The 26191-nt window shown below is 50.2% G+C and overlaps 1 protein-coding gene across 2 annotated transcripts in view; it reads right to left on the bottom strand.

The window, feature by feature from the left end:
• Positions 1–25937, bottom strand: part of TBX5 (T-box transcription factor 5) — a 37155-nt gene extending 11218 nt beyond the window's left edge. The window contains exons 1-7 of one of the 2 annotated variants that reach the window (XM_033075942.1): positions 25898–25937; positions 23328–23503; positions 21794–21888; positions 19076–19195; positions 17946–18093; positions 15754–15906; positions 7662–7753 (exon numbers count right to left, since the gene is read on the bottom strand). In XM_033075942.1, coding sequence (XP_032931833.1) covers positions 7662–7753; positions 15754–15906; positions 17946–18093; positions 19076–19195; positions 21794–21888; positions 23328–23503; positions 25898–25937 — 824 coding nt within the window. Of the gene's footprint in view, positions 1–7661; positions 7754–15753; positions 15907–17945; positions 18094–19075; positions 19196–21793; positions 21889–23327; positions 23532–25897 lie in introns of those variants that run through there. The other variant, XM_033075944.1, reaches the window with a different exon arrangement.
• Between the last annotated feature and the right edge of the window lie 254 nt (positions 25938–26191).

Raw genomic sequence — 26191 nt, 5'->3', positions numbered from 1 at the left:
TCCTAGAGTGGTTTCCAGCCTCAGTGGTTCTATGACCTTTTTTGAGGGACATCTCTTTGGAGTGTGATCTGTGTGGGGGTTTCTCACCCATAAAGGTCAGCCCCTGACACGAGCACTGAGGAGCCATCCCCACCCTGGATACCTCTCACCCAAACCAACACTTTTCTCTCTTTCAACAGAGAGCTAAGAACAGGAAAAAATGAACAACCTGATTAGGGATTTTATTTCTTGATGAAAAACTCTTTCCCTAGAATCCTGAAGGTCAGAAGAGACCTCCAAACCAAGTCCAACCTTTGATCAACACAGTGTCAACTAAACCAGAGCACTGAGTGCCATGTCCAGCCCGTCCTTGGACACCTCCAGGGATGGAGACTCCCCCACCTCTGTGGGCAGCCCCTTGCAGGGCTTGAGCACCCTCCCAGGGAAGGAATTCCTGGTGGCCAAAGTGAAGCTCAGCTCCTTGCTGGCCAAGAAGGAGCTGTTTGTGTCAGAGCAGGGGGGTGTTGGCTTCCAAATTCCTTCCAGACTGCATTTCCCAGGGCTTGTGGCAATCTCTGTGGCCAGAGGAGAGGAGTGTGGTGCTCTGGGGGGTGCAGCAGGAATGGGCAGTGACACAGGACAGGGAACAGTTTGGAGTCACCAGGTTTCCAAACAGAAACTCCCTGAAGGTATCACAATAATTTCTTTCCAGACTGAAACATTTCCATTTCAGTCAAAACACATTGGGTGCTGTATTTGCCAAAAAATCAGCTATTGGAGGAGGGAGACAAAGGAAAGTATTTTCTCACTGAATGTCTAAAATATTCTTTTTTTTCGCTTTGATGTTTTTCATTTCACAAAGGCTGTTATTTCTGTCATTCTACATATTCCTCCTTATAGGAGCTGAGCTGAAATAAATTTTTGGTATCTTCTAAAGCAACAAGCATCTCAAAAAATTTCTATTTTTTTCCTGAGCCCACTCAATATGTAGAATGCACACCTATCATTCCTAAAGACAGAAGGACAAACTAAAATGAGTCAAATTCTTTTTTTTTTTTTCAAAGCCACTATTCCCAGGTTGTAATCCTGGGCTGTATTTCAACAGAATGAAATTTTGCTGTCCAAAAAAAACCCCTGTAGCAAAGTAAGAAAGGTGAAAAAAGTTATTAAAGCTTAACTTAAGCAATGTAGGAAATTATCCACCTAGCAAGGATGAGTTTGTTGATGTTCCTGGGCCAAAACATTACTTTTATGTGGGGTGTTAATAGACTACTTTCATTTTTGCTTTAGAAATTGTAAAACTAAAAGAATTTTTTAAAGTTGATTGGGAAAAGAATTTACAAGGAAAAACCTGACCCTGGTCTATTAAAATCTGTTGGAGGCTAATAATGAATATTTTAATTTACTGTATTAAAATGGCGGAGGGGCACAGGGAGGAGCAGCACAAAGTGCAGTGTAATACTTTGATTTTTGTTAAAAAGAGGGGAAAGAAATCACAGAAGAGGTTCAAGACCATCAGTGCTGAGGTCTGGGCGCTGTTCTTGCCTCCCACCTGGCCAGAGGTTGGACAGCAGCTCTGCAAGAGCACCCACATTCCACTCCAAATTCAGCATTTAACTCCCACCCTACACATCAGGCCTGACAAGTGAATCCCTCCTGCAATTCCAAATCCCAAACCCCACCTCTGCCAGGTGCAATCAGAAACTCAGTCTCATTTTCTCTCATGACAACTTCCCCTTTCCCTGGCCAAGTGATGCTTTCACCACAACAGACTCAGGAGTTTTGTAAGATCTTTTTTGCCACAAACTCGTGGCCAAAGAATTCAAAGGAGCAAATTCAAGATGATTTTGCAATTTCAGAACCAGAAACCTTGTTGGCCACTGCAAATTAATAATGACTGGAAAAACTACAAATACAGATCTGCACAGAGCAACACCCAGTTCACTTTCTTGCTTATTCCTACACTCTAAGAGAATATCCTTATATTTTCAGACCTGAAGTTTCCTGATGTACCAGCCAAGGCATAGTAAATACAGCTGCAGACAAAAACCTGGGTAAAAACCCCTTCAAAAATCCACAGTTTAGAATCAGGAAGCTCCTGAATTGAAGCATCCCTCCCCTATTTTAGAAGATGTTCCTGATATTTCTGCAAGAAAACATCAAGAGCTGCTGCAGCTTATGGCAATAAGGATTCGAAAAGCTTATTAAATATCAGATCCCAAGGACCTGTTGGAGGTCAAGGTGAAGCATGACATGGGAAAGGATTTCCTTTCCATGTTTTTACAGCAGCCTTGGAAATCCCTGAACTGTCTAAATCTTGTTCACAATATCAAATCTTAACCTAAAACCTGAGCCAAGGCTGAACACAGAATCCTCTGCACTCTTCCCAAATTTCCAGGAGATTTTAACTCCTCCTTGGGCAGTCCCAACAGAAGGACAAATATTTGTCACCCTAACAGTGCTGTCCCCTCTGCCCAGCACAGAACCAACCCCCAATTCCAGATGTGCAAACACAACTCAATGGCTTTGGGGTTTATAGTTCCCAGGCCACCAATTGTTGTCCTTCCTGCTGAGGCTCAAGAGGAGGGAAGAAGTGGAAGTCAGCCATAACAGACACAGCAAAAGGAAGAATGGGGGGAAAAAAGTGCCTGGTATAAACAGATCATCTCCCAGGGAAAAAAAATCAAACCAAACCAAATTGTCAGTGTGCATTCATTTCAGCTGATTTCCAGCATATCGAAATAAAATGGAACCACTCTCCAGAGGCTGGCTGGAAGTGGATAAACTAGAGCAGGAAAGGACGTGGTAGGAGAGGAATTACTGAGTACTTCCTGCAGCCTCAGCTCTGGTTAAACACGACCCCTCTGTGTGTGGGGACTGCAGAGCAGCCCCACAGAGAATAACAGCTGGGCCTGGATGTGCAGCAGCACAAATCAAAATGTCCTCTGAGGAATATGGCAGTCTGTTCTCTGCCCCATTCTCCTCCAGCACAGCAAACGTCCTGACCTTCCTGCCAGGACCTGAGGGGCTCCAGCATCCTGGATAGGTGTGTGCATGGGAATCTCAGGCCAAGAGCTGGTGCTGCCCTGGATCAGTCCTGGCTGGGGATGAAATGATGGAACAGCTGGTGGGTGAGAGCTGGGCATGCCCCAGCACCACAAAATCCTCCCATGTCCTGGGCTGCCTCCCCAGCACCGTGGGCAGCAGGAACAAGGGTGAGTTCTGCCCCTCTGCCCTGCCCAGGTGAGACCCCACCTGCAGAGCTGCCCCAGCCCTGGGGCCCGGCACAGGAGGGACCTGGAGCTGCTGGAGAGAGCCCAGAGGAGGCACCAGGATGGGCAGGAATGGAGCAGCTCTGCTGGGAAGAAAGGCTGGCAGAACTGGGATTGGAATTTGTCTCTGGAAAAAAAGAAGGTTTCAGGGTGAACTACAAGGAAGTTGAAGAGAGTCTGTTTGCAAGGACAGGGAGTATCAGGAAAAGGGGAAATGGCTTCACACTGACAGGATAGGTTTAGATTGGATATTAGGAAAAAATCCATCCCTGTGAGGGTGGGCAGGCCCTGGCACAGGGTGCCCAGAGCAGCTGTGGCTGCCCCTGGATCCCTGGCAGTGCCCAAGGCCAGGCTGGACAGAGCTTGGAGACACCTGGGACAGTGGGAGGTGTCCCTGCCCATGGCAGGGTGGGATCAGATGATCTTTAGGGTCCCTTCAAGCCAAATCATTCCATGATGATCCTGTGCTCTGTTAGCTCCTCTGAGCAGTGCAACCAACCCAAGAACCAACAATGAAAAGAACCAGGGAGACACCAAGAGCTGTCACTAGCAGATAAGTAAAAGATAAATTTCTCCAGAAAAAGGTGTTGGAGTAAGAGGAGCACAAGAGGAGCTGGAGAATGGGTGGGGCCAGAGGCAGCACCTCATCCCTTTGTGCTGGGCTGAGCTTCTGCTGCTCACATCCCCCAAAGGAAGGTCAGTGGCAGAAACTGCAGCTACCCTGTGTTTCCTGAGTGCCTTTCTCACTTCAAAAAAGCTGTGAATAAGTGAGCTCTGCCCAGCTTCCTTTTGGATTTCATCTGAATTCTGTCAAATTCTACAGAACACATTTTCAAGCCTGCAGTTTCAACCAGGACCAGGAAAATTCCCTGGGGGATGTGTGCTGGAGGAAAGCATCCTCACCCCAGCAGATGTTGTGACACCAAATCTCACACTGAAAACGTTTCAGACAGAGGGTGACTCCTGGGAGATTGCAGTGACAGAGCTGGGAAATGGATTAGAGATGCAATGAGAAGACATGAGAACGAGGTGTTTGAGCAAGACCAACGTGCAGGAGCCAGCCTGGTGCTTATCAGTCCAACAGGATGTTGGAATGCCAGGGAGCACCAGAGGCTCATCCATTCCTTCTGCTGGCACCCCAAAATGCACTGTCATCCCTGTCACGCTGCCTCTGGCTCATGGAACTGGTTTTGTGTCCTCTGTGGCTGGCCCTGTTTCTGCTCTCGATGACACATGGGAATCTTTGGAATAATTCCTTTGGAGCCAAGTAGATTGCAGTGGATTCATGCCCCAGGCAGCACACTGGCTCGTGATGCTTGACAGAAAAAACACAGCCACAACGTCAGAGACTGCACCGTCACTCCTCCCTGTCACATGGATCATTCCGGAATTTTTGGTCACTTTTCAAGTGCTCAGAGTACCCATGGAGGGAGCCAAGAGCCACCATTTCATGGCATCATCATCCCCCTCAAAAGCCTTCCCAACAGAAGCTTCAAGGGCTGAACTGCATTAATTTACAAAATTAATTAAATGGCAAAATAACCAGGGCCCTCCAGAAGCTGCTCAGCCCCATAGAACCAGCAGAGACAATGGGAGCTGCAGATGAGCAGCAAGAATTGGTCACAATTGTCCAGAATTGCTCCCCCACAGCGCTCCAGACCCACAAAGGGAGTACAAATCACATCCCTCTAGGCATTTTCCTTTCTTTTTAAAGTTTTTGGGGTTTTTTTTTTCCTAATCAATAAAATAAAAAACTCGATCTCATGCTCAGAAACTTGAAAACTTTGAAAAACCTCTTCTTCCCAAAGCAGCTGCTGAAGGCACCTCTTGTGCTTGAGGAAAGAAAGGCAGTGGGAGGAACATGAACATTCCCTGGAATTTGGATCTCTCTGGAGCTCGTGGCTCCTCTTTTTCAATGAAATCCTCTGCTGCTGAAAGGCTTCTCATCACTCCTGAAAGAACTTCTACCTGGACAGACTCATTACCTTTTTTTTTCTGGGAAATAAGAGAAAAAAACCCAATGTGGGAGGCCCTGGGAGGGAGAAAGCCATGGAGAGGGATGAACCTGAGGCCATGGTGAATGTCAGCTCAGCAGTTTGTGCTACAGAAGGCTGTGCACTGTTAGAAAATCTGGGGGTTCTCCAATGAAGGAAGAGCACTAAAAATGCATCCCACCATATTCTCCAAGGGCATAAATGGACATCACTCCCCTAAAATCAGGATAGACTGACTGGTCCATCGCTGAAACAACATTATAAACATACATTTATATATTAAAATATACAATATATAAATTTAATTACATTTTAATAGAGATTTATATGTTGCATCTGTATAAACCCACAAAAGGCAGGGCATAGTTCTGCAACATTCTCAATCCTGAATGGTTCTTTATCTCATAGACACAACCTATTTTTTATAGCTACAATTTATTTATATATATAACTGATTTTATATATGGTTTTATATATTTTCATATATAATTTTGGATATATTCATATATCTACATAAAAAACCCACAAAGGTGGGCACATATTTGCAACCTTGAATGGGTCTTTATTTTACTATAATCATCTTATCCTGCCCTCCCTTAAAAAAAATGCCACCTTTGTAAAGGCACACAGCCATTCCTCTGCTGAGTTATTAAAATGAACATCAGAAATTAATCCTGTAAAGGCAACGATTTTAACCCTTGCAGCCCTGCCAGCCCTGAGTGGGTACATTTATATATTCCAAGTGTTTCTGCTCCCTGGACCATCGACCGCAGCCCCTACATAAAAATGCCAATCAATTTTTAGCACAGGCTCAGCGTGGCTTGATGCCATGCTCTTCATATGGCACTGAGCCCTTCCTAAGAGTCCTCCCTGTTCCACCTCCTCCCTCCTGCTCCAAAAACAACCCCCTGTGAATCCAAACCTTCAAATCCTTCCAGGGGCTGAAATGAAAGGGTGGTTTGGCAGCAAAAAAAATCTTTGGGGGGGGACACGTCATCACTCAAGTTCCAGTAGAAGTTGGGAGACTGGCACGGGGTGGGGGGAGCTATTTCAAGGGGTAGTGCCACCATAAATAAATAAATATTGACAGATCCTGCCAGGATCTGTTGGAAAGGGCAGGCAGGGAACACAGGGCACATTCAGGAGACCCTGGAGATGATTTCAATGGAGCAGATCAAGTGTCACATATACATTTTTTACATGCCTATCTTGGCTTTTCTGGGGCTGAGGCTGAACATGTTTGTACACAGGAGGACGTTAGCCCAGTTTGAGGTGGGTTCTGGGCGTGTTTGCAGGATTGCAGGAGTTATTTGGTGCCTGACAGCACAATTTGCCTGGCTATGGAGAGCCACGCTCAGGTCATCAACTGCAACAACCAGAAGTGACACCTACAGCTGGCTCCTGGGTGGGCAGTGGGGAAAACCCTCCCATGAGAAGATCCCAAAGCAGATCCCTCCAGCAGGAGCCAGAGAATAAAGGATCCCAGTGGCTCCTCCCCTCCTGGAAAATGCTCCATTGAAAATCTCCATCTGTCTCAGAATCGTGGGTATGGCACCATTCCTGCAAAACATTTGCACCAGGAAGCAGCTTGACACATGGAGAAAGTTCCAAGTGAAGGGAAAAGCACAAAGTTAATTACCAGCAGGACCTGACATTTAGAAAAGGACATTCAACACGATTTTCAAACAAGATTTAGGCTTGCTTTTCAGCTTAAGTACTTGCAGCCAAACCCGAGATTCAAAAAGGTCTCCTCAGCCACCTGGCCCTGAAGATCCCAATATTTTCTAACCTTTCCTTCTTCAACCTGAAGCCACCACACCTCTGCTCCTGCTCTGCACATCCAGAAGCCAGCAGGCAAACACTCCCCTCCTGCCAAAACCCCTCCAAGGCCAGTAACAACAGAGCACAGGACTCTCCACCACCATCTCCAGAGGCAGCAGGAGCAGCCTTCAAAGCCTACTCCCAAAACAAGGCTGGGAGCTCTGCCTTTAAAGCACTGTCACCTGGGAGAAAGGAGCACTCATGGATTTTTCCACAGTAGCCTGGTGGCCAGAGCTTGTCCCAGCTAGTCCAAGTTTCTAATGGGTCTAAGAGCACGTGCAGCCTCAGAGATGAGAGTTGAGTACAAAGCTAAAGGTTGTTCTGGAGGAAAGAAATGCAAAGTCCCTGTGGCCAGGACAACATCCCACAAGTGAGGTCCTGCCTCTGCCATGCAGCAATTGAGGAGCTCCCCTGGGAGCAGAAGGTCCAGGATTTTGTCCCCACATCCTGGGAATATTCCAACAACCTGATGGAGAACACCCACCATGCCAAGGCAGGGAGTGGCACCTTGTCCAAGCCACAAGGGCTGTGCCAAGCAAGGCCCAGGTGGCTGTGGTGGCCCTGGGAGGGTCCCCATGAGGGTGGCACATGTTACCTCTGCATCCTGGACATCCTGTGGAGCTCCATGTCGTCGCTGCCACGGAAGCCTTTGGCAAAGGGGTTGTTCTCGATCTTCAGCTGCGTGATCTGAAAGGAAGGAAATGCGGTGGGGTCAGCGCCAGCCCAAGGCACGGCCTGGGACAGAGGGGACAGGGGCTGTCACACCAAGGCAGGTGGCATGGGAGGGGAAATGCATTTTGCAGGAGCTCCAGCCATCCCTCAGCTCAGGCACTGACCGCCCCAGATGGGCCTTTCCCTGGAATGCTCCACAGGAAAAATAGCTCCTGTCAACAGCCTGTCGCTTCCCCAGCCTGTCCCATAGCTCACACGGGGGACTGCACACACACATTTTTCTCTGGAGAAAATCTGCTTTCTGACAGCTCTTACTTTCATTTTGCTGTTGGGACAGAAAGGGCTTTGCTGCTCGGAGAAGCAGGGACGGAAGCTGGGTCAGAACAAATCCCAATGAGTATTTTTGTATCAATGCACAGGCAAGAGAGACCAAAACCTCCCCTCTCAGAGCCTGCACCCTCATTGTCACCCTCTGGGTGATTCAGAGCAGCTCAGTGTGCTCCAGTGCCATCCTGCCCCATACCTGGCAGCTCTGCAAGGACTAATTACCTAAATTACTTTGAGGGAACTTCATCTGTGACCATCAAACCCTGGAGGATTTTTTGTCTCCCCATCAATTCCAGTTTGCTCACTGAGTGAGCTACCTTGAGAATCTGAAGTTTAGCCATATGAATCCTCTCAAACTCAGCTTTGGTCCTTTTAAAACATCTAAATTTAACATTTAGAGAGCTGCTGGACAGACCATGCCATTACCCAAAGGGACTGTGCTGCTCCAGGAGGTTCAATCCCCTCCTGCACTGCTTTTCCTGAGTTTTGGTGAGCAGGATTTGTCATTTAAGCCAATATTAATTGTGGACCAGCAACACCCTCAGCTGCCTCGTGGATTGTGTAGAACTCACTCTGCCATACAAATGCTTTGGTGTTTGGCAGAAGAGGATTGAGCCTGGATCAGGTGTGACATTGCTGCAAAGCCCCAAAATCTGGGCAGGAGAGGGAAAAGTTCCCTTTTTTCCCCTCTTCTTTCCATCACTGCCTGGCATTCTGAGCTCTCAGCAAGGAATCAGGAGAGACACTTGCCCAGGAGGAAAGACAAGCCCATGTTTGCTACTGAAGGAACCTGACGCTCTCACCACATTTTATGGAAACCCTGTCCTTCCTTCCTCCTGAAAGGTGCCCAGGGGAAGGAAAGAGCTCAGGATTAACGGAGGGAGAGCAGACAGAGCTTCATGTTCACCCAGTCAAGCACAAACAACCGGGCCCACCTCCCTGCCAAAATCCAAAGAGGAAAATCTGGCTCGCCCAGTGTCAATAGCAAGCCTCGCCAGGTGTATGCACAACCAGATTATTTTGCTCTTTTCTTGTCTTTTTGCATATTTTTTTCCAAGGGCCGTTTGTTTATTTGCCATTTTTGCCTCTTTCAGCCCCAAATTTCTCACAGAGCCCCCCACCACACTTACACTTATCTCCACAGGCATTCCCATTAAATCAGGACCACACTTCAGCACATAAACAAGCCCTTGGCACTTTTTTTTAGGTCCCTCATTTCAGATTTCAAAGAGAAGGGTAAACAAACAATCTTTTGGGGTCAATTTGCCAGTTGAGCCATTCTCTAGCAATAAAACAGAGGCACATTTTGTAATTAAAAGCCCTGAATTATTACACAACCAGCTGTGTATTTTGCACAGCCTATCGGTTGGAAGGTGCTGACTCTTCTAGAATGAATAATAGGCATTATTCAACATTTTGAATGTTCCTGAAGCCCTATAAATGTAGGAGTTGTCCTCCCTGGCCGACCCCAATGGCAATATTTGCTCACATAAGCGAGGTCCTTCAGTGAGTGAGGATTTACAGGATTGGCACCAGCACACAAAGGCACAAAGGGCCGGATTCATCCCAACCTGACCGAAGGCGTTCTAAGCAAGGCGCCTGCACTGGGAGCCTGGGCTCCCTGCTGGAACCCAGGGAGGGAGATGGGGACTGCCAGAGGGCTCTGGGCTGGGTGGCAGTGCCTTCCCAGGTCCCCAGTGCACTCTGGGCACTGCAGGAGCTCAAGCACTGCAGAGCTCAAGCACCTCAGCTGAATGCCCCGTTTGAATCTTCAAGCTTTTAATCACCTACAAAATAGTGGCCAAAATATCACAATGGGACCTCAAGATTGCAAATCTGCTGATTTGGGAGCAGTGAAGTTCCCCATCCCACATGAAGAACACACTCACAAGCAAAGGTGGTGATGCTGGTGGCCAAAAGCCCCAAGAGAATCACAGCCAACTTGAACCTCCTTAAAATTACGGATCTGCTGGATTGAAGGCAACTAAAAACCAGGGACTGCAGGTTCAGAATGAATTCTCAGACCTTTGATGTACTTCAGATGGACTGGAGCTTCCAGAACAAAGTTTCCCTAGGTGACAACTCATGGCATCAGCCACCACAAAGCCAGGACAGCCCAAGCCAGATTTAACAAAGCTGTACACAACAAACTAGAAAACAGAGAACACGTTGGTGAATCCCTACTTTAGCAAACAATCTGTGGAAGATATTTCATTTGGCCACTCTTTTGCCTGAATTCCAAATTATTTCAGAGGTGGAAAAGCAAACTCAGGGGTGGAAATAACCTTCTTCTGGATCAGCTTTGCTACAGCAAAACTGAATTTAATTGACTCTAACTCGGGGGGGAGGGGAGGGCAGGGGGGAAGAAAAGCTGTCAGAAAGTCAAATGACAATTACCTCATGAAAAATAAACCAAAATACAACGTCCTGCGAGGTCATTAAGACAGAGTGCCCAGGGCTGAATTGTACAGCACAGGTTCAATAAAACTGAAGGGCTTTGTTTGCGCCTTTGTTACTGATGGAAAGTCAAGGCAGAGCTCCGCTGGTTCCTGAGCTGCCACAGACCCTTGGAGAGCAGAGCTGTGCAGGCAAAACCTCCCAGATTTCCACTTTTCAGGGCTTCTCTGACCCATGGGTTCATCCTCACTTTAACGGGAAGTGACAGTTCCCAAAGGAATTGGGAATCCCGAAGGAGTCCCTGGGCTGCTCCCCTGTGCTCCTTTCTCTGGGCTAATTGGACTCAAAGCTCTCCTGCTCTTCTTCCCAACTGCATCTTTAGCTCTAGCATGATAAAACTCAGCTTTGCATCAACTTAGGTCGAGGAAAGATGCTTTACTTCTTTTTCCTTTTCCACAGACAAGTATTTATATGGGATTTGTGCCTAAGGGCTCATGAATATCATTATGGCCAAAATCAAAACTTCTGCTTTGTATTATTTTTATAAAGAACTTGCCATGATAAGATTTTTCTCAATTGCTTCTCACTTTAGAAGTTGGAACAAAGTTAAAACTTGGTTAGGGGTGATAAGCTCCAGGCTCTATTTTATTCATTTATTCTGCTATCAACAACACCTTTTTTAAGCACTTAAGCTAAGGGAAAACATTACACTCTGATCTCTTCTGAAACTAAGAAAGGTTGGGCATTCTGGAAAAGGACTTCATGTTCTGCAAGGAATGTGGATCCCTGATTTCTGATCAGGTCTGTGCCACATGGAGAACTTAAAACTGTTTTGGGAAAAATGAGATCATTTAGTGCTGAGGAGAGCAGGTGACCACCCTGAGAGGTGCAGAGACTCAGGGACCTCCCCTCTGTGCAGGATCCGTGCTCTCCCTGGCTGCAGCTGGCCCTGGTCCTGCTCAGGGGGGCACACAGGGCCCAGCTGTGCCACAGCTGGAGCTGGCAGAGCTGGAGCACAGGAGCCTGGAGAGCACCGAGGCTTTTTCTTTCACACTCTCACATAGCCCGGATGGAAATCAGGGCAGGATGGAGGAAGAAGCCAAAGCAGAGGAGTGGGAAGGAGAGAAAGAGATGAAGACAAGGAGCCCATGGACATGTGGGCCAGGCAGAGCTGGATGGGAGCTGGGGCTCAGAGCCCGAGGCAAAGGCCAGGAGAAGGGAGCAGAGGGGAAGGTGCTGCAGGGGGGAGAAGATGCCCAGCCCAAAGGCAGGGAAGGAAATGGGAGGGACTGGGAGGCTGGTTGGAGGCACTGGGGTGAGACAGAGGGGCTCACTGAGGAGGCTGCTGGCTCAACTGGGGCATGAGGACCAAGGGTGAGAAGAGAGACTTGGTGCAGAGTTTGGGGAAAGGAGAGGAGCCTGCAGTGGGAAGGATGCTGGATCCAGAGGCTGTCTTGGCCAAGCTGGAGGAGAGGGGCTGCTTTGAGGAGGAGAAGGGTCCAGGGCTGGCAGAGAACAGGGACAGAAGGAGACAAGGCTGGTTCAGCCACAGCTGTGACCCACCAAGGCCTGGAGCAGCACTAAGGATGTGAGAGCAGAGGGTCAGGGAGAGAGGAGCTCTCACTGCCATCCTCAGGGCTGCACCAGGTCTGGTGACAGAGGGGAGCTCCTTGGTGTCACCTTGTTTAAGCCCAGGGAGCCCTGTCTCTCTCAGCACTCGGGAGGGACTCTCCCTCTTTGGAGGAGAGGGCTGTCCCCTTTTGCCAAAGAGATGGAGAAACACAGGGACAATGACCCCAGGTGGCACAGGGAGAGCTTGGGGGCTGCACAGAGGAACCCCATGAGATACCAGCCAGGCCCCTGCACTGTGGCCTCTGCTGAAATGCTGAGGTGGCCACCTGCAACCCAAGAGAAGGCAAATGCAGAAAGCACCCCAGGCCCAAGGAGCTGCCCACCTCCAGCCCTCAGACACAGTGACAAGAAGCCAGGTGCTCAGAGGGGACAGGCAGCTCTGCAGAACTCCCCAGAATGGAGCACCAGCCAACTCACCAGCACGATTTTAGCACTGGGTCTTTTTAGGGGAAGGATGAACCCCTGGATTCAGAAATCCTACCAGACATCTGGGAGTGAATCCAGTCTTCAGCCATGCCCTGCTCCTCTGCTTCACCCTGGTGCACACAGCATTTCTGGGTGCCTGTACCATCCCACCTGGGGCTAAAGTTTCCTTGAAAGAATTTTGGCTACCAAGAATGTTAAATAACTTAGGGTGGGGGGGAAAAATAAGCATAAAACCGGATATCCTGAGGGGGGGAACCAATATAAAGCCCAAGTCCAGCTAAGGGGGAAAAGTAGGTTGTAAAAATTAATGAGAATAATTGTTGTGAATTCTTGCTTTTGAAAGAACCCTCGTGAGGGCAGAACCTTAATTATTTCTGTCTATTAGGTTCATTTCCTGGTCCTAAGCAGAGAGCTCATACCTAATAAATACGAGCCAGTAACACAATGATTTAAGCTACAGCAAAACGGTGCTTAACTGCAGGGAAAGTTAATATTTGGGAATCAACCCGATTGCAAGCACCCATTGTGCAAATGGCAAGGAAATGAAATGTGCATGTGACCTTTTTTAACACCTCGATATTTCTGGGGTGTTTCTAAGGCTAGCAGGGAGGGGGGAGGTGACCAATGGAGCTGCTGACAACCACCCTGAAAACTTCACCAAAACTCTCTTCATAGCTTAAGCCTCTTTTTGGGGAGTAGGGCTGAGGAGAGGGAGATCCCAGGGTGCTTAAATATCTTTCCAGGCTGCCTAAAATATCAGGGGAAATAAGCACAAGCCCTACATTGGGATTGCAGCTGTGCTCTTGAAATAAATTGACCTATCTGGAAGCAGGCAGGTATTTCTATAAGCTGTGTAAGCATGGACCCAAATGCATTTTGGGGTGAGTCACACAATTAATTCTGTAATAGAGTTCAGCTATAACAGAGCTCTTGAAACCTAAACCCCGTGCAGGGATGAATTTGTGTGTGTGTAAAATACATGTGTGTATAAAACTTTGTGCAAATTACATCAGAGGATGGGAAAGTTTGCATGAGGGATGAGCTGCAGGTGAGGGGTGAAGGTGAGAGAGAAAAACGGGAAAAAAGTCAGCAAGAGCTGGGGATGCCCCACCCATTGGGGGAGTTCCATCCTTGATGGCAGAGGGAAATGCAGCCTGCATTGCAAGAGGAAAATCTGGTTTTCCAAGCAACCTCCCAGCTGGGAAAGCCGAGCTCAGGTTTGTGTTGGTGGAAAAGACCCCAACTCAGTTCACCCTCCTCAGCTGGAGGGTGAATCCCTCAGCATTTGCATCAACCCCAGTGTCATCCCCATCTGCACTGGGGTAAGCTACAAATCTCATTCCCTTCCCTGCAGGGAGATGCAGTTTAGGGAAGATCAGCCCTGGTTTGTTTTTATGGCTCTATCTTTCCCAGTTGGGATTTTTCTTGGGGCTACAGCCACTGTTCCTCCTTTCCCCCTGAGCAATGTGTGTGTCAGGGGCAGAGGGATGTCAGAGCCTGTAAAACGTGTCAGGGGTGTGTGAAATGTGTCCTGGTGGGTGCAGTGTCTGCTGGGCTGGGAGCGTGTGTGGCTGTGGGGATTCCTGCCTCTGTCAGATACACAGATGTCATTTCTTATCACACAGATGTTGCTGATTTACAATCAAATATTCCTGCTCCTCCTAGCATGGCAGTTTTCCCAAACTACTGTACTTACATGTTCCTGCTTTGCTTTCGTTTTATTTGCATGATCATTTCTTTTCCTATAAAACAGCCCCGTTTTTCTTCAAAGCAGAGCAGTTCAATTCACGTCTGTTTTCTCCTCGGGAAATGCCTTTAAAGCAGGCAGTGTGTCCTGTTTTATTAACTCCCACTTCTATTAATATTATATTCTTTCTCCAAATCCATCAAGCAGAAGTTAAACTTGATTTTATAGCATCCACAGTGGAGTTATAATTTAAGGCATAATTTGGCAAGGACTCAATTTGGATTTGGTTTGCTTGTCCCAGCCGTGCCAGCAGCTCCTATTTTAAAGGGCAGGGAAGTATTTTCCTTTCTCCCTAGTTATGGTGGAACACACTTTCTCCTCCAGCCCAGCTCTGCTCTCTGCATCTTGCTGGTCAGCTGATGGATGGAGGAAATGCAATTATTTCACACAGGTTTAGGAACTTGCATTTCCAGGAAAGCATCCAGGATTTCTTTGGGGCGCTGAATGACTTTTCTCTGTTTGAGAAACAGTTATTCTGTCGGGTACAAAGGAGCCATCCTACCTGCCTGTAATACAAGTTTGTAGTAAGAGCTTTTAATGTGCTTAAGAGAGGAATTTGCTGTTTTGCTGAAAGAATTGAGTTTTCACAGGACTGTGCCCTAGAGAGGGTCTGTGGACAGTGGCAAGGGACAGTGGGTGAAAGACATCCCTGATTCATCTGTGGAGAACCACCCTGCCCTCAACCTTCATCCTCCTCCTCCTCCTCCTCCCTGCCGCGTGGGGAAGCGCAGAACCAAGCAGGGAAGGAGCAGGAGCACCGAGCTCAGCACAGAGGGACAGCGACAGCTCGCCAAGAAAACCCTTCTTCCACCCAAGCCTTTGCTATTCCAGCAGAGGACAAAGCCATCCCGTCATTCTCGTGCTTTGTTTGCCTGTCGGGAGCAGAGCCTCCCTTTCCTGGCCGGGCCCCCGGCTGGGCAGCCCGCAGCCCCCCGTGGGCAGCCGGGTTATCAGCCCGGCCGCGGAGGGGAGCGCCCGCCTCCCTCCCCCAGATTAGGAGCCTTTGACCCACGGAGAGCGGGGAGATAAAGAGAACTTCCTCGGTTGGCCGTCTCCGTGTGAGCAAAGCATCCTGGTGAGCTCATTCCCCCTCCCCGAGCCCGGCTTTGGATGCTTTGTGTGGCCAGGAATAACAGAGGGGATGGGATGGGGATGTGAGGAGAGGAAAGGGAAGGGAGAAAAGGGAGACGGGAGGAGGAAAATGGGCAAGGGAGGGGAAAGGACAAGAAGAAAGAGGATAAGAAGAGGAAAAAGAATGGGACAAGAAAAAAGAAAGGGGAAGAGAAAGGAGAAGGAAGGAAAGGAAAATGATGGGGAGGAGAGGAGGGGACAAGGAGAGGAAAAATAAGGAGGAAGGAAGGAACGAAGGAACGAAGGAAGGAAGGAAGGAAGGAAGGAAGGAAGGAAGGAAGGAAGGAAGGAAGGAAGGAAGGAAGGAGCAGGTTTGGGATGCAGTTTGGCGGGGCGGGGGCCGGCCCAGCCTCACCTTGTGGTTCTGGTAGGAGGTGACGGCGATGAAGGCGGTCTCCGGGAAGACGTGGGTGCAGAAGGCGGTGTTCTTGGAGCCGAAGCCGTTGTTCTCGTCCGCTTTCACGATGTGAAGCCGGGGCTGGTACTTGTGCATGGAGTTCAGGATGATCTGGGCGAGGGGAGAAGGAGAGGACATGCCGTGGGAATGGAGGGGGACAGCACGGCAGGGCAGGAGAAGGACAGAGAGCAGCAGGAACCCGCAGCCCCTTCCCCAAAACCTTCGCCCTTCTCAGGGCTCCCCTCCAAGAGCACATTGAGGTGCCGGGCTGGGGGAATGGATTTCTCCAGAACCCCCCCGCAGGAGCCCAGCAGGGCCGGGAGGTGCTGTGGAAGGTGTTCCCTCACCTGCTGCCCCCTCCCCACACAAACCCTTAAGGGACCAAAGCTGCTCCCCCAACACGTGTAGGGGGAAAATGGGGGGCGCCAGCATCTCAACACCCCCATCCCATAAAGAAAGGGCGAGGGAAGAGAGCTGGAGCGATTTGGGGATCTCAACACCCCCATCCCATAAAGAAAGGGCGAGGGAAGAGAGCTGGAGCGATTTGGGGATCTCAACACCCCCATCCCATAAAGAAAGGACGAGGGAAGGGAGCTGGAGCGATTTGGGGATTTAGGGACATCCCACCCGCAGGGGACGGTGCCGGGGCCGGGAGGGGCTGGCTCGCTGTGCTCCAGATAAAAAGCGGGCCCTGCTCGGTACCGGGTTAATCTCGGGGGAAGCCGGGGGGCGGCGGGGGGCCGCTCGGACCCGATAATGACTGCCGGACCCTGGCGACAGCGAGACGCAGCGCGTCCCGCCGCCGCCTCCCCCGTCCCGGGGGTTTAAGCAAATTGCTTTGACATCCAGGAAAGTCGTAGACATCAACGGTGAACGATCTAATGGTTTTTAATTTCATTACAGCGACTCTAATTGAGAGGCTCCTGGCGCAGCTCCTCCTCTGAAGTCCCTTATTGTCCCCTCAGCGTCTTCGGTTTGTTTAGAGGGACTTTTTCCCCAGAGCCGCCTGTTCCCAGCGGGGATGCCTGGCCCCTTCCCCCCGGGCCGGATCCCCCCCTTCTCCCCAAAGCACCCCGGGGGTGGGATGGGTTCCCCCGGCTGCGCTGCTTCCCTCCCTCTTCCCTTCAGGAAATCTCCTGATCCCTGGGAAGCAGCTCTTGCAACCCCCTTTGCCACCAGCTCAAGGTAGAATTAAAATAAAATTTGAATTATGAAAAGAAAAAGGAACTCAACCCGCACAAATGGAGGTGCAAAGGAGAGCTTGTGAAAGGATGCTCAGCACTGGGGTGGGCTGGGGACTCTGCTGGCTCCTCTCCCCTAAACCCATCTCACTTCTTGGCTACCACGTGGGCGAGGATTTAATAGCACAAAATTTATCATTAAAAAGCGAAGAAAAAAAAAAAACAGCTTGGAAAAATGAAACTGAAGTGTTGAAATGAGACTGGAGAAAAATCCGCTCTTGGAAAGGGCTGGCGGGATCTGGATTCACATATTCGTTCAATTATATATATGTATTTTTATATATATATACACACATATATTATTCATACATGCACATATATATTTGCTCAGAGGAACTCGCATCTTTGGAGACCTTTGAAGGAGGCTGTTCCTGGCTGCAGAATTCACACAAATTTTCACGGCCCCACGAGCCTCACAAAGACCTTTTTAATGCCCGAGAAGTTCTAGCGGGACTTCAATTTTTGTAATTGTCTTTAATTATTGTTACTTTTTTTTTTTTTTTTTTCCCTAATCGAGAGATCTACATCGTTTTAGGTCCTATTTCCTCCTCTACTTATGCCTGATTGATTTTACCTGTTAGGCAAATTCCCGGAGGCAGCGGGCGGATTTTAACGATGCGAGACTCCCCATGCGATTAAAATCAGGTACCAAACACTCGAGTAAACCACGAGGGTTTCACCCACTCGCGAACTCCATGCCCGGGGGTCTGGAATTAATTCCCACTAAACAACCCGGCTTTAAGGTTTATATTTCTATTTTTTGGGGGAGTCCCTCAGTGGGGCTCTCTCAGGGGTGAAAAAACCACCCCAGCACCCCTGGATTTGAGGGGTGGGCACGACCTCTGTGCTGGGGACACCCCTCGTGGGTGCTGGACACACACGATGCCCTTGTCCCCCCCTGGTACTTACATGTCCGAAGGGATCGAGGTGGTTGTTGGTGAGTTTTAGTTTCTGGAAGGAAACCAGCTGCCTCATCCAGTGGGCACCGGTGGCGGGGGAATCGGGGTGCACGTACAGCCTGCCGGGCATGGCCGGCTCTGCCTTGCCTGTCACCGACCTGCGTGGGGACACGGGGCTGAGCTGCGGCCGCCTGGGGACGGCCCGGGGGCTGCTGCTGCCCGTCCTTGCCCTCCTGGGGCTGCTGCTGCCCTGGGTTTCTGTTCCCTGTCCTTCCTTTCCTGGGGTTCCTGCTCCCCATCCTTCCTTTCCTGGGGTTCCTCCCGCGGGTTCCTGCTCCCCATCCATCCCCTCCTGCGGTTCCTGCTCCCCCATTCATCCCCTCCTGCGGATCCTGCTCCCCCGTCCATATTTCCCTGCTCCCCATCCTTCCTTTCCTGGGGCTCCTGCTCCCCCGTCCTTCCCCTCCCTTCCTGGGGTCCCTACTTCCCATCCATCCCCTCCTGCGGTTCCTGCTCCCCCACCCATCCCCTCCTGCGGTTCCTGCTCCCCCATCCACCCCCTCCTGCGGTTCCTGCTCCCCATCCATCCCCTCCTGCGGTTCCTGCTCCCCATCCATCCCCTCCTGCGGTTCCTGCTCCCCGTCTCTCCCTTCCCCGGCTCCCTCCCACTCAGGTACCCCGTGCCTGGGGAGAAAAGGCATTTCCAGCACGGCTGGCTCGGGGAATTACTGAGCTCTTTGGCACCTTTCCCGTCGGAGATGGCTCTCGCCGCTTCCCCGTTTAACCCCATCCTTCCCCCTTTCCCAGTTCCCAGCCCTCGAGCCAGGAGCAAAGAACCAATCCTTAAAGATCTTCCTGCCCGGAGATATTCCCTTCCTTAATATAATTAAGCCATCAGCTCCACAATAGCAAATAATCTCATGGTCAAACAGCATTCGTTAATCGCGACAGAATTCCTGCAGTTTTTCCTCTTTTTTTTTGGCTGCATTTCTCTCCCAGGGGCTGTGGGAACATCCTGCTACACTCAGGTGAGGCTCCCAACACTTCGCATGAAAACAGAAGGACGAGCCGCTGATTGAAGGATTTCTCCCCCCCGGGCAGCCCGGAGGTCCCGTCCCTCTCTCCCCCACGCGTGCCTACCATTTATTATCCGCGAATTTGTATCTGTGGTCATCGGCCGGGACGATATCCATCAACAGGATGTACTTCGTTTTTGGATTGAGTCCAGTGACCTTCACTTTGTAACTGGGGAACATGCGCCTGTTGAAGAGATAAATAAATAAATAAGGTACAAAAGCAGAGAAAGTTTGAAGAGATAAATAAATAAATAAAGTACAAAAGCAGAGAAAGTTTGAAGAGATAAATAAATAAATAAAGTACAAAAGCAGAGAAAGTTTGAAGAGATAAATAAATAAATAAAGTATAAAAGCAGAGAAAGTTTGCCAAGGCGGTTCCGTGTGTGTGCCCGAGGAGGAGACATTGGGGGGGACATTTAACAAAAGGGCAGGGCCACATTTCCAGGTGGATCCCCCCAAAAGGCTCCTTTGGGATGTGGGACAAGTTTGGGTGGCGCTGGGTCCCATCCGAGGCGCGCCGGGTGATTTATCAAATCAAAATCAGAATTTCGAGGCTGGCCGGTTTGTTTATTCACCTCCTCGTCTATTCGTATTTTTGCCAATTATTTATTTCACCCAGGTTTTGAATCTCCGTTTTTTGATCAAATCTGAGCGTGAGAACTTTTGGAAGCACGTTACTTCCCTCCCTCCATAAACCGCTGGAACAGGAGAGGAAATTTGCCAAAAAAAAAAGTTTTAAAATAAAAGTTATAGTTATATAAATATAATTTTTAATAGAAATATCTCTCTATAAATGTATATATTTATAGAAAGACATTCTCATATATTACATATATAGAAATAGAAACATTTTAAAATACATTTATATGAACACCTCGAGGTTCTAGGCACAGATACGGGGGTAAAAACCTTGCAGGCACTCAGGTGTAAGAGAAAATGCGTGAACAGCCGAGACAGCAGCAAGCACACCTGACAAATCCTTGGAAACCCTCGGATACACACAAGGCAGGGGCTTTTCGAAATATTTTCCATTACTGCAAGGCAGGCACTTAAACCGCTGCTGTTATTTTAGTTCGAGCTTTCCAAATATTTAAAAATAAAGCAGATGAAAATGGAGCCCTGGACTTAAAACACGCATAAACAACAAAAAAAAAAGCCAAAAAAAAAGCCCCACACCTCTAAAAATACCGCGCTCCTCTCCGAGGCTCGGGACCTTATCGCTGCCGTGGGGCACCTGGGCTGGGCTTTAATTCGCTTGTAAAAAGTTAAAGGGGGGCGAAAAGCGAGCAGCGAAGGAAGAGGGCGTTAAACTTTAAAGTTTTAAGGGAGAAGAAACCAAATTGCACCTTGAGATTGGTCTGTAAGTGCATCGAAAACACCTGAGCAGCAGGAGCAGGGGCTTGAACAGCAAACACGGGCGATGCTGTAAGTGAGGAAAGCCAGCCCGCATCTCCCCTCGAGCCCCTGCCCCCTGAATTCGATTTTATTGCTCTCCAGATGACATCTCTGTCCACAGCGATTTTTGTTTGAAAATTCTGCAAGGTGGTTTTTGTCTCCCTTCGAGAGTTGGAATTTTTTTTTCTCCCTATGAACCAGGGATTTTTTCGGGCGATCCCATCACCGAACTTCATCCCCCGTCCCCTTGGCCACAAACCCCTTTCAAATCCATTTTTGCAGCAGCGAGGTTCAAGGGGAAGGCGAGATCTATTCGCTAAAACTTTACCCAACCCGCTCGATATTTATTTTTCCCCTCCCTCTTCAGGCAAAATCTGGAAGACCACAACAAATACCAGATGACAGAACAAAATGAAAGTTTGACTCTGCCTTGTTGATTGTCCCCACAATCTAAAACTATTCCTACACGTGGAGACTTTTCCCCCATTTCTCCAAGGATTCTAATTGAAAATCACAACGAAAAATCCTCTCTCGGGCTGCCCCCAATTTGTTGATAGGACTGGAGAGACTCTTTTACTGCGTCTCGCTGGCCACTCTTCAATGGAACAACCCTCCACCACATTAAAATCCAGGGAAATGTAAAATCCCCTTAAAAATACCCGCGTCCACATAGAAATATCTGCGGATCAGGTTTACACAGCCGGTCATGGAATCGATTAGAACCCCAATAAAGTTGGATTTGCAAGGCTGCGTATTTTTCCTCACACCCACGCAGATAAACACCCCCATAGAAATACACCCACATGATATTTATTTGCGGACGCATCTATCTCTGCATCTAAACAGCTTTGTTATCTCTCTAGAAACAGTAGCTTAAGACCGCATAGATTTTTAAAAGGGGTGAAGTGGCTGGGCTGGGAATATTCCCCTAGAGTGAGCAAAAATAAATTTTAAAAATCTGTAAAACGGCATAAAGCTTTAGGAGGAAAAAAAAAAAAAAGTAGAAGAGCCAAATTACTCCAATAATAATAATAATAACAATAATAATAACAATAATAACAATAATGGCCCACCGAGCTGCTCTAAACAAAGTTTGCATTTTTGCCAAGTGGTTGCAACTCGCGTTCGCCTGGAAAGTTTCCAAAGGCCTGAAGTCGGAATTAATGATCCAACTGTTCTGGTTAAGAAAGAAGCCAGAAGAAACAATTTCTGCCGCGTCTCTCCAGGCAGGGAGGGCTCTCCTCGGCCGGGCAGTGGCACACACACACGGACACGAGAGCTGTGACCGTCCCCGTGCCAGGGACGTGCCCAGTGTCCCCAGCCAGGCGGGTGCGTCCCCCTCGTCCCCGCAGACACGGAGGGGACCGCGAACCCCCCCTGCTCTTACCTCCCGGCCTTTGTTATGATCATCTCCGTGCCCACTTCGTGGAACTTCAGCCACAGCTCGCGTTCGTGCAAAAACACCTTGATGCCCTCCATGCCCTGCGGAGCGGGGAGGCACAGAGCGTCAGCCCCGGGAGGAGCGGGGACAGCCCCGGGAGGAACCGGGACAGCCCCGGGAGGAACCGGGACAGCCCCGGGAGGAACCGGGACAGCCCCGGGAGGAACCGGGACAGCCCCGGGAGGAGCGGGGACAGCCCCACCGGAGCTCGGGGCTCCTCACGGCCCCGCCGGGAAGCTCGCAGGGGCAAGGCCGGGCTCTGCGGGCCGGAGCTCGGGGCATTCCCAGGAAAACCCTGCCCCAGCCCGGCCAGAGGAGGCTTGCAGGCCGGCTTAGGGCAGGCCCCGAGCGGGTCCTGCTGCCGCGGGGCTCGTGGGGCCGGGCGATGATGGCAGGGAACACCCGGAGCCGGCTCCAACTGCATCCACCCAGAGAAATCCCCGGCGCTCCGGCCCAGCTGCTCCCCGAGCCAAGCGGAGCAGCTTTACACCCTCCCACGAGTGATTTACACCCCCCGGCTGAGCTCTGCAGCCTAGAGCGGCGTGGGGTGTCCCCTGCTCCCCAAGCCCCCTAATTTTCTCTTTCCCACCCGAGAGCTGCGAGCCCTAGGGTTGGGGCAGATGCCACCGTGGGGACAACACATCCCTGGGAGGGACGGGGGACACCCCCAGCCCAACCAAGCACTAAAAACGCAGCCCAAGCGCCCCGCCAGACTTCAGGGCTCTCTTTCCAAGCACCTCGGTGGTGCCGAGCCGCCGGTGCCAGCCCCGGTGCCCTCCCCGTGGGGTTCATCGGGGGGACCCCACAGCGAGGGGACACCTTTGCCCGCATTTGTCCCCCTCCGCTCGCAGGGCTCCCAGCACGGCCAGAACCGAGGGTGGCTCGGAGCCCACGCGTGTCCCGGCACACGCAGCGCCAGCGGGACCAGGGCTCGGGGGGGATGAGGGACACCCCAAAGTCCCCGTGTCGCTCTGGGGGTGCCCACGCGCGACAGCCCAGTGCCCGCTGGGTGTGGGGTGCGGCTGTGCCTGCCTGGGCGTCCAAGGGGCGCACAGAGATGTGGATATATACATATCTATATATATATAAATATATAAAATATGTACATTTACATCTGTACAAAGGGATCTCCACTCTGTGGGTGTTCTCCCGTGCATTTGCCCACACAGGCGCGGACACTCGTGGGTTTGGGGGTGCCACTGCAGGGCGGGTTCCCCTCGCTGATATTTCGGGTTCTGCTCCCGCCTGCTCCTCCACACCCCCAAAACCCTCACGGGCGCATCCCCACAGCTTTAGCGCTTGGACACGACCTTGGATAACACCAAAGCAGGGTGAGGCCCACGGCCAGGGGAGGCTTTGCCCTCGCCTGGGGCCTAAAAGAAGCCAACCCCAGCTGGAGCTGGGACAGAACGTGGAGAAAAGGGGGAAACACCGCAATCAATCAGTGGCGGGGTTGAAGGACAGCAGCGTGGCTGCTTACCTGCTGGGTGAAGGCTGCTTGGGGTGAGGTGGGCGACTTGCTGGTGGCCCCCAGCTGCGCGTCCTGCTTGGCTTCAGCCTGGAGCTCCTTGGCCTCCGGATCGGCCGGGGTGCTGGGCAGCCCGAAGCCTTCCTCGCCATCCGCCATGTTACGAGCTTCCTTCGCCGAATCCCCCACTGCAGGCACACATCGGGAGAGAGCAGAGATAAGAGACGCACAAGTCAATGCTGACGTTTATTAAAATCGAGATATTTTATCGAGCGGGGTGGCTCCGAGCGAGCGCAGCCCCGACCATCCCGCCACTCACTTCCAGCTGCCCAGGGAGGGAGCAAGGCCCTTTAACTTTGGGAGAGGGAGAAATAAAGACTTTTATTTATTATCGCAGCCCGCAAGGGATGATAGGATTTGGGGGGGGCTCGGGGGGGTGGGGAGGGAGGGGAAGGGGGAGGCGGTATTATTGAATGCATCTTTTGGAAAAGGTAAACAGCGCATTTTAGGGCTGCCTGGCGGGAGCGAGGCACCCGAGGGGCTGTGGAACAAACAGCTCATCACACAAATGACTCTGGAGCTCGTAGGATTCGAGGTGGGGGCTCCAGAGCCTTTCCCGAGGCTTGGCCACCTCCAATTCCTCCGGGCTCGCTGCGGCCCGGGGGGGTTTAAAGTCCCAACTTTCCTCCCAGGGAAGTGGAAGCTTTCACCACGCTCCAGTTTCCAGCAGGAAAACACCGCTGGCACACGAGGCCGCTTCTAGCACCCAATTCCCAAGGAAAATCCAACTTCTTGTACCTCTTATTAAAAATGAAAAATTTTAAAAGCCTGTTCTTCTCTTACCCCGGGCGGTTACAAGAGAAGCAAAGGACGGACGAGAAAATTAAAATATAAAAGTGCAAATAAATCAATCGGACAAACGCTGTGCGAGGTAACGAGGACTCGGGCTGGTGAACGGGGAGTGGAATTGGGGCTGGAGGGAACTAAGCCATAACATTTCGGATAAAACTGCAGCAGCAGAGAAAAAGAGCTTAAAAATTACATGGTTTATATCTGATGCGAGTAACCGCAGTGAGTTTTAAAAGCTGTATTTTGACTTAGCTTTAAAGGCTCTATCAGGAATGGTGAAAGTTTCATAGCAACACAAAATAAAACCCCAAAAAGATAAAAGCGATTGAGTTATCTGTTAGGTTTTTATTGTTCTTAAGGAGTTCAGAGTTTTAGCTGCCTTAAAAAAATATTTCTTGCATGTTTCAGAGAAAGGGATTCAGTTTTGAAAGGCCAACCATATGGAGGCAATATTGGGTTTAAATACATGAGAATGTTTTTAAATTAGTTCTTCGGCCTGCAACGATATTTGAAAGCTGTTAAAAGTCAGACCGAGAGAGCGAAAAAAAAGACAATTCTCCTTTAAAAGAGAAGGAAAATTGGGAGTGGAAAGGAGGGGGAAGAAAATGATCCTCACCGCTAGCGGTGGGTAACACACACACACGGACACATACATATAACTGAGAAGGACAAAAAGCGAAGGGACTGCAGGTCCGCACCTCTGCAGCCCGGCCCGTGGCCGGTCCCTCCCTCCTTCCCTCCCTTCCCTTCCCCGAGGTTCCTTTCCCAGAGCCAGGGGCGAAGGCAAAGCGCGGAAAGTGCGCGGGGCTGCGGGAGCCGCTGCCCGGGCCCGGGCCCAGCCCGTGGGGGCAGAGCCGCAGCTCCAGGGACCATTTAAGGCTTTTCTCTTCCCCTCCTCCTCCTTTTTTTTTTTTTTTTTTTTTTCTTCCCTTCCTTTCCCCTGGACTGTCGTGATGTCTTGTTTGTTTGGGTTTTTGTTTTTTTGGTTGTTTTTTTTTTTTTCCTTGGGAAGTGGCGCTTATGCGTTTTTTAATCGATTTCCCTCCCGCTTGGAGCTATGATTCCCCCAGAGCTGGCACTGTTAGGGGGTACAGCGAGGGAAAATAATAATAAAAAACCCTAAAGCATGTTTATTAAAACAAAGAGGCACCCAGCCATGGCAGCGCAGCCCAGCCCAGCGAAGCCTCCTCGATGCTCTCCGCGCCCAGACACAATTAAGCAGATATAAAAATAATCATAATTTTAAAAACAGAGGGTGTGACGACAAAAAACAACCCCACAACTAAGAGCATTTGGCGATCCGTTGCTTCTAATTTCCTTTTTTTTTTTCCCCTTAAAAGAGCTTCTGAGAAGAAATGGAGCTTGACAGAACCAGGCCGCGGTGGCTGGATGAAAAATGCATCTCGCATTGCTAAAGTAGCGCCGAGTGGGTTTGCGGGAGGAGAAAACACAAGGAGGGGAGACGGAAATTAAAGAAAAAAAAAACCCAAATAAAATCACCACCCTCTGTTTTGTTGCGGCTTGGCCCCCCCAGCCCCGCGGAGCGCGGAGGGGGCGCTGGGCAGAGCAGCCCCCGCTCCTTTCCCTGCTCCCTGCCCTGCTCCCCGCTCCCTGCCCTGCTCCCCGCTCCCTGCCCTGCTCCCGGTGCCCCCGGGCAGCGCCTCTCGCTCCCGCACCCGCGCACACAGAGGACAGACCCCGACGGACAGACATGGCAATGGAAGAGCCGTTACCTTGCTCGGTGAATTCCATGCAATCAATGCATCTCCACATATATAATGTGTGGCTCTATTTCCCCCGTTTGCAATGGAAATTACAATGGGATCAGGCTTCTCGTGTGCATATTTCCTTTTATTTATTTATATTTGCGGATCAGCATGTGAAAACCCAGCCTGGAAGAAAAAAATCTATCCAATGCAAGCCTGCTTCTCTCTCTCTCTCTCTGTCCTGCTCTCTCCAAACACTTCCAGGTTGTCAGACGCGCTAGAAAGGATCCTGAGACCAAGATAAAGCCCCCACCCCCACCC

Source organism: Catharus ustulatus, chromosome 18 (assembly GCF_009819885.2).
Source record: "Catharus ustulatus isolate bCatUst1 chromosome 18, bCatUst1.pri.v2, whole genome shotgun sequence".
Classification (NCBI taxonomy): Eukaryota; Metazoa; Chordata; class Aves; order Passeriformes; family Turdidae; genus Catharus; species Catharus ustulatus.
Note: the sequence above shows the minus strand (reverse complement) of the source record. Positions and strands in the feature narration are given on the sequence as shown.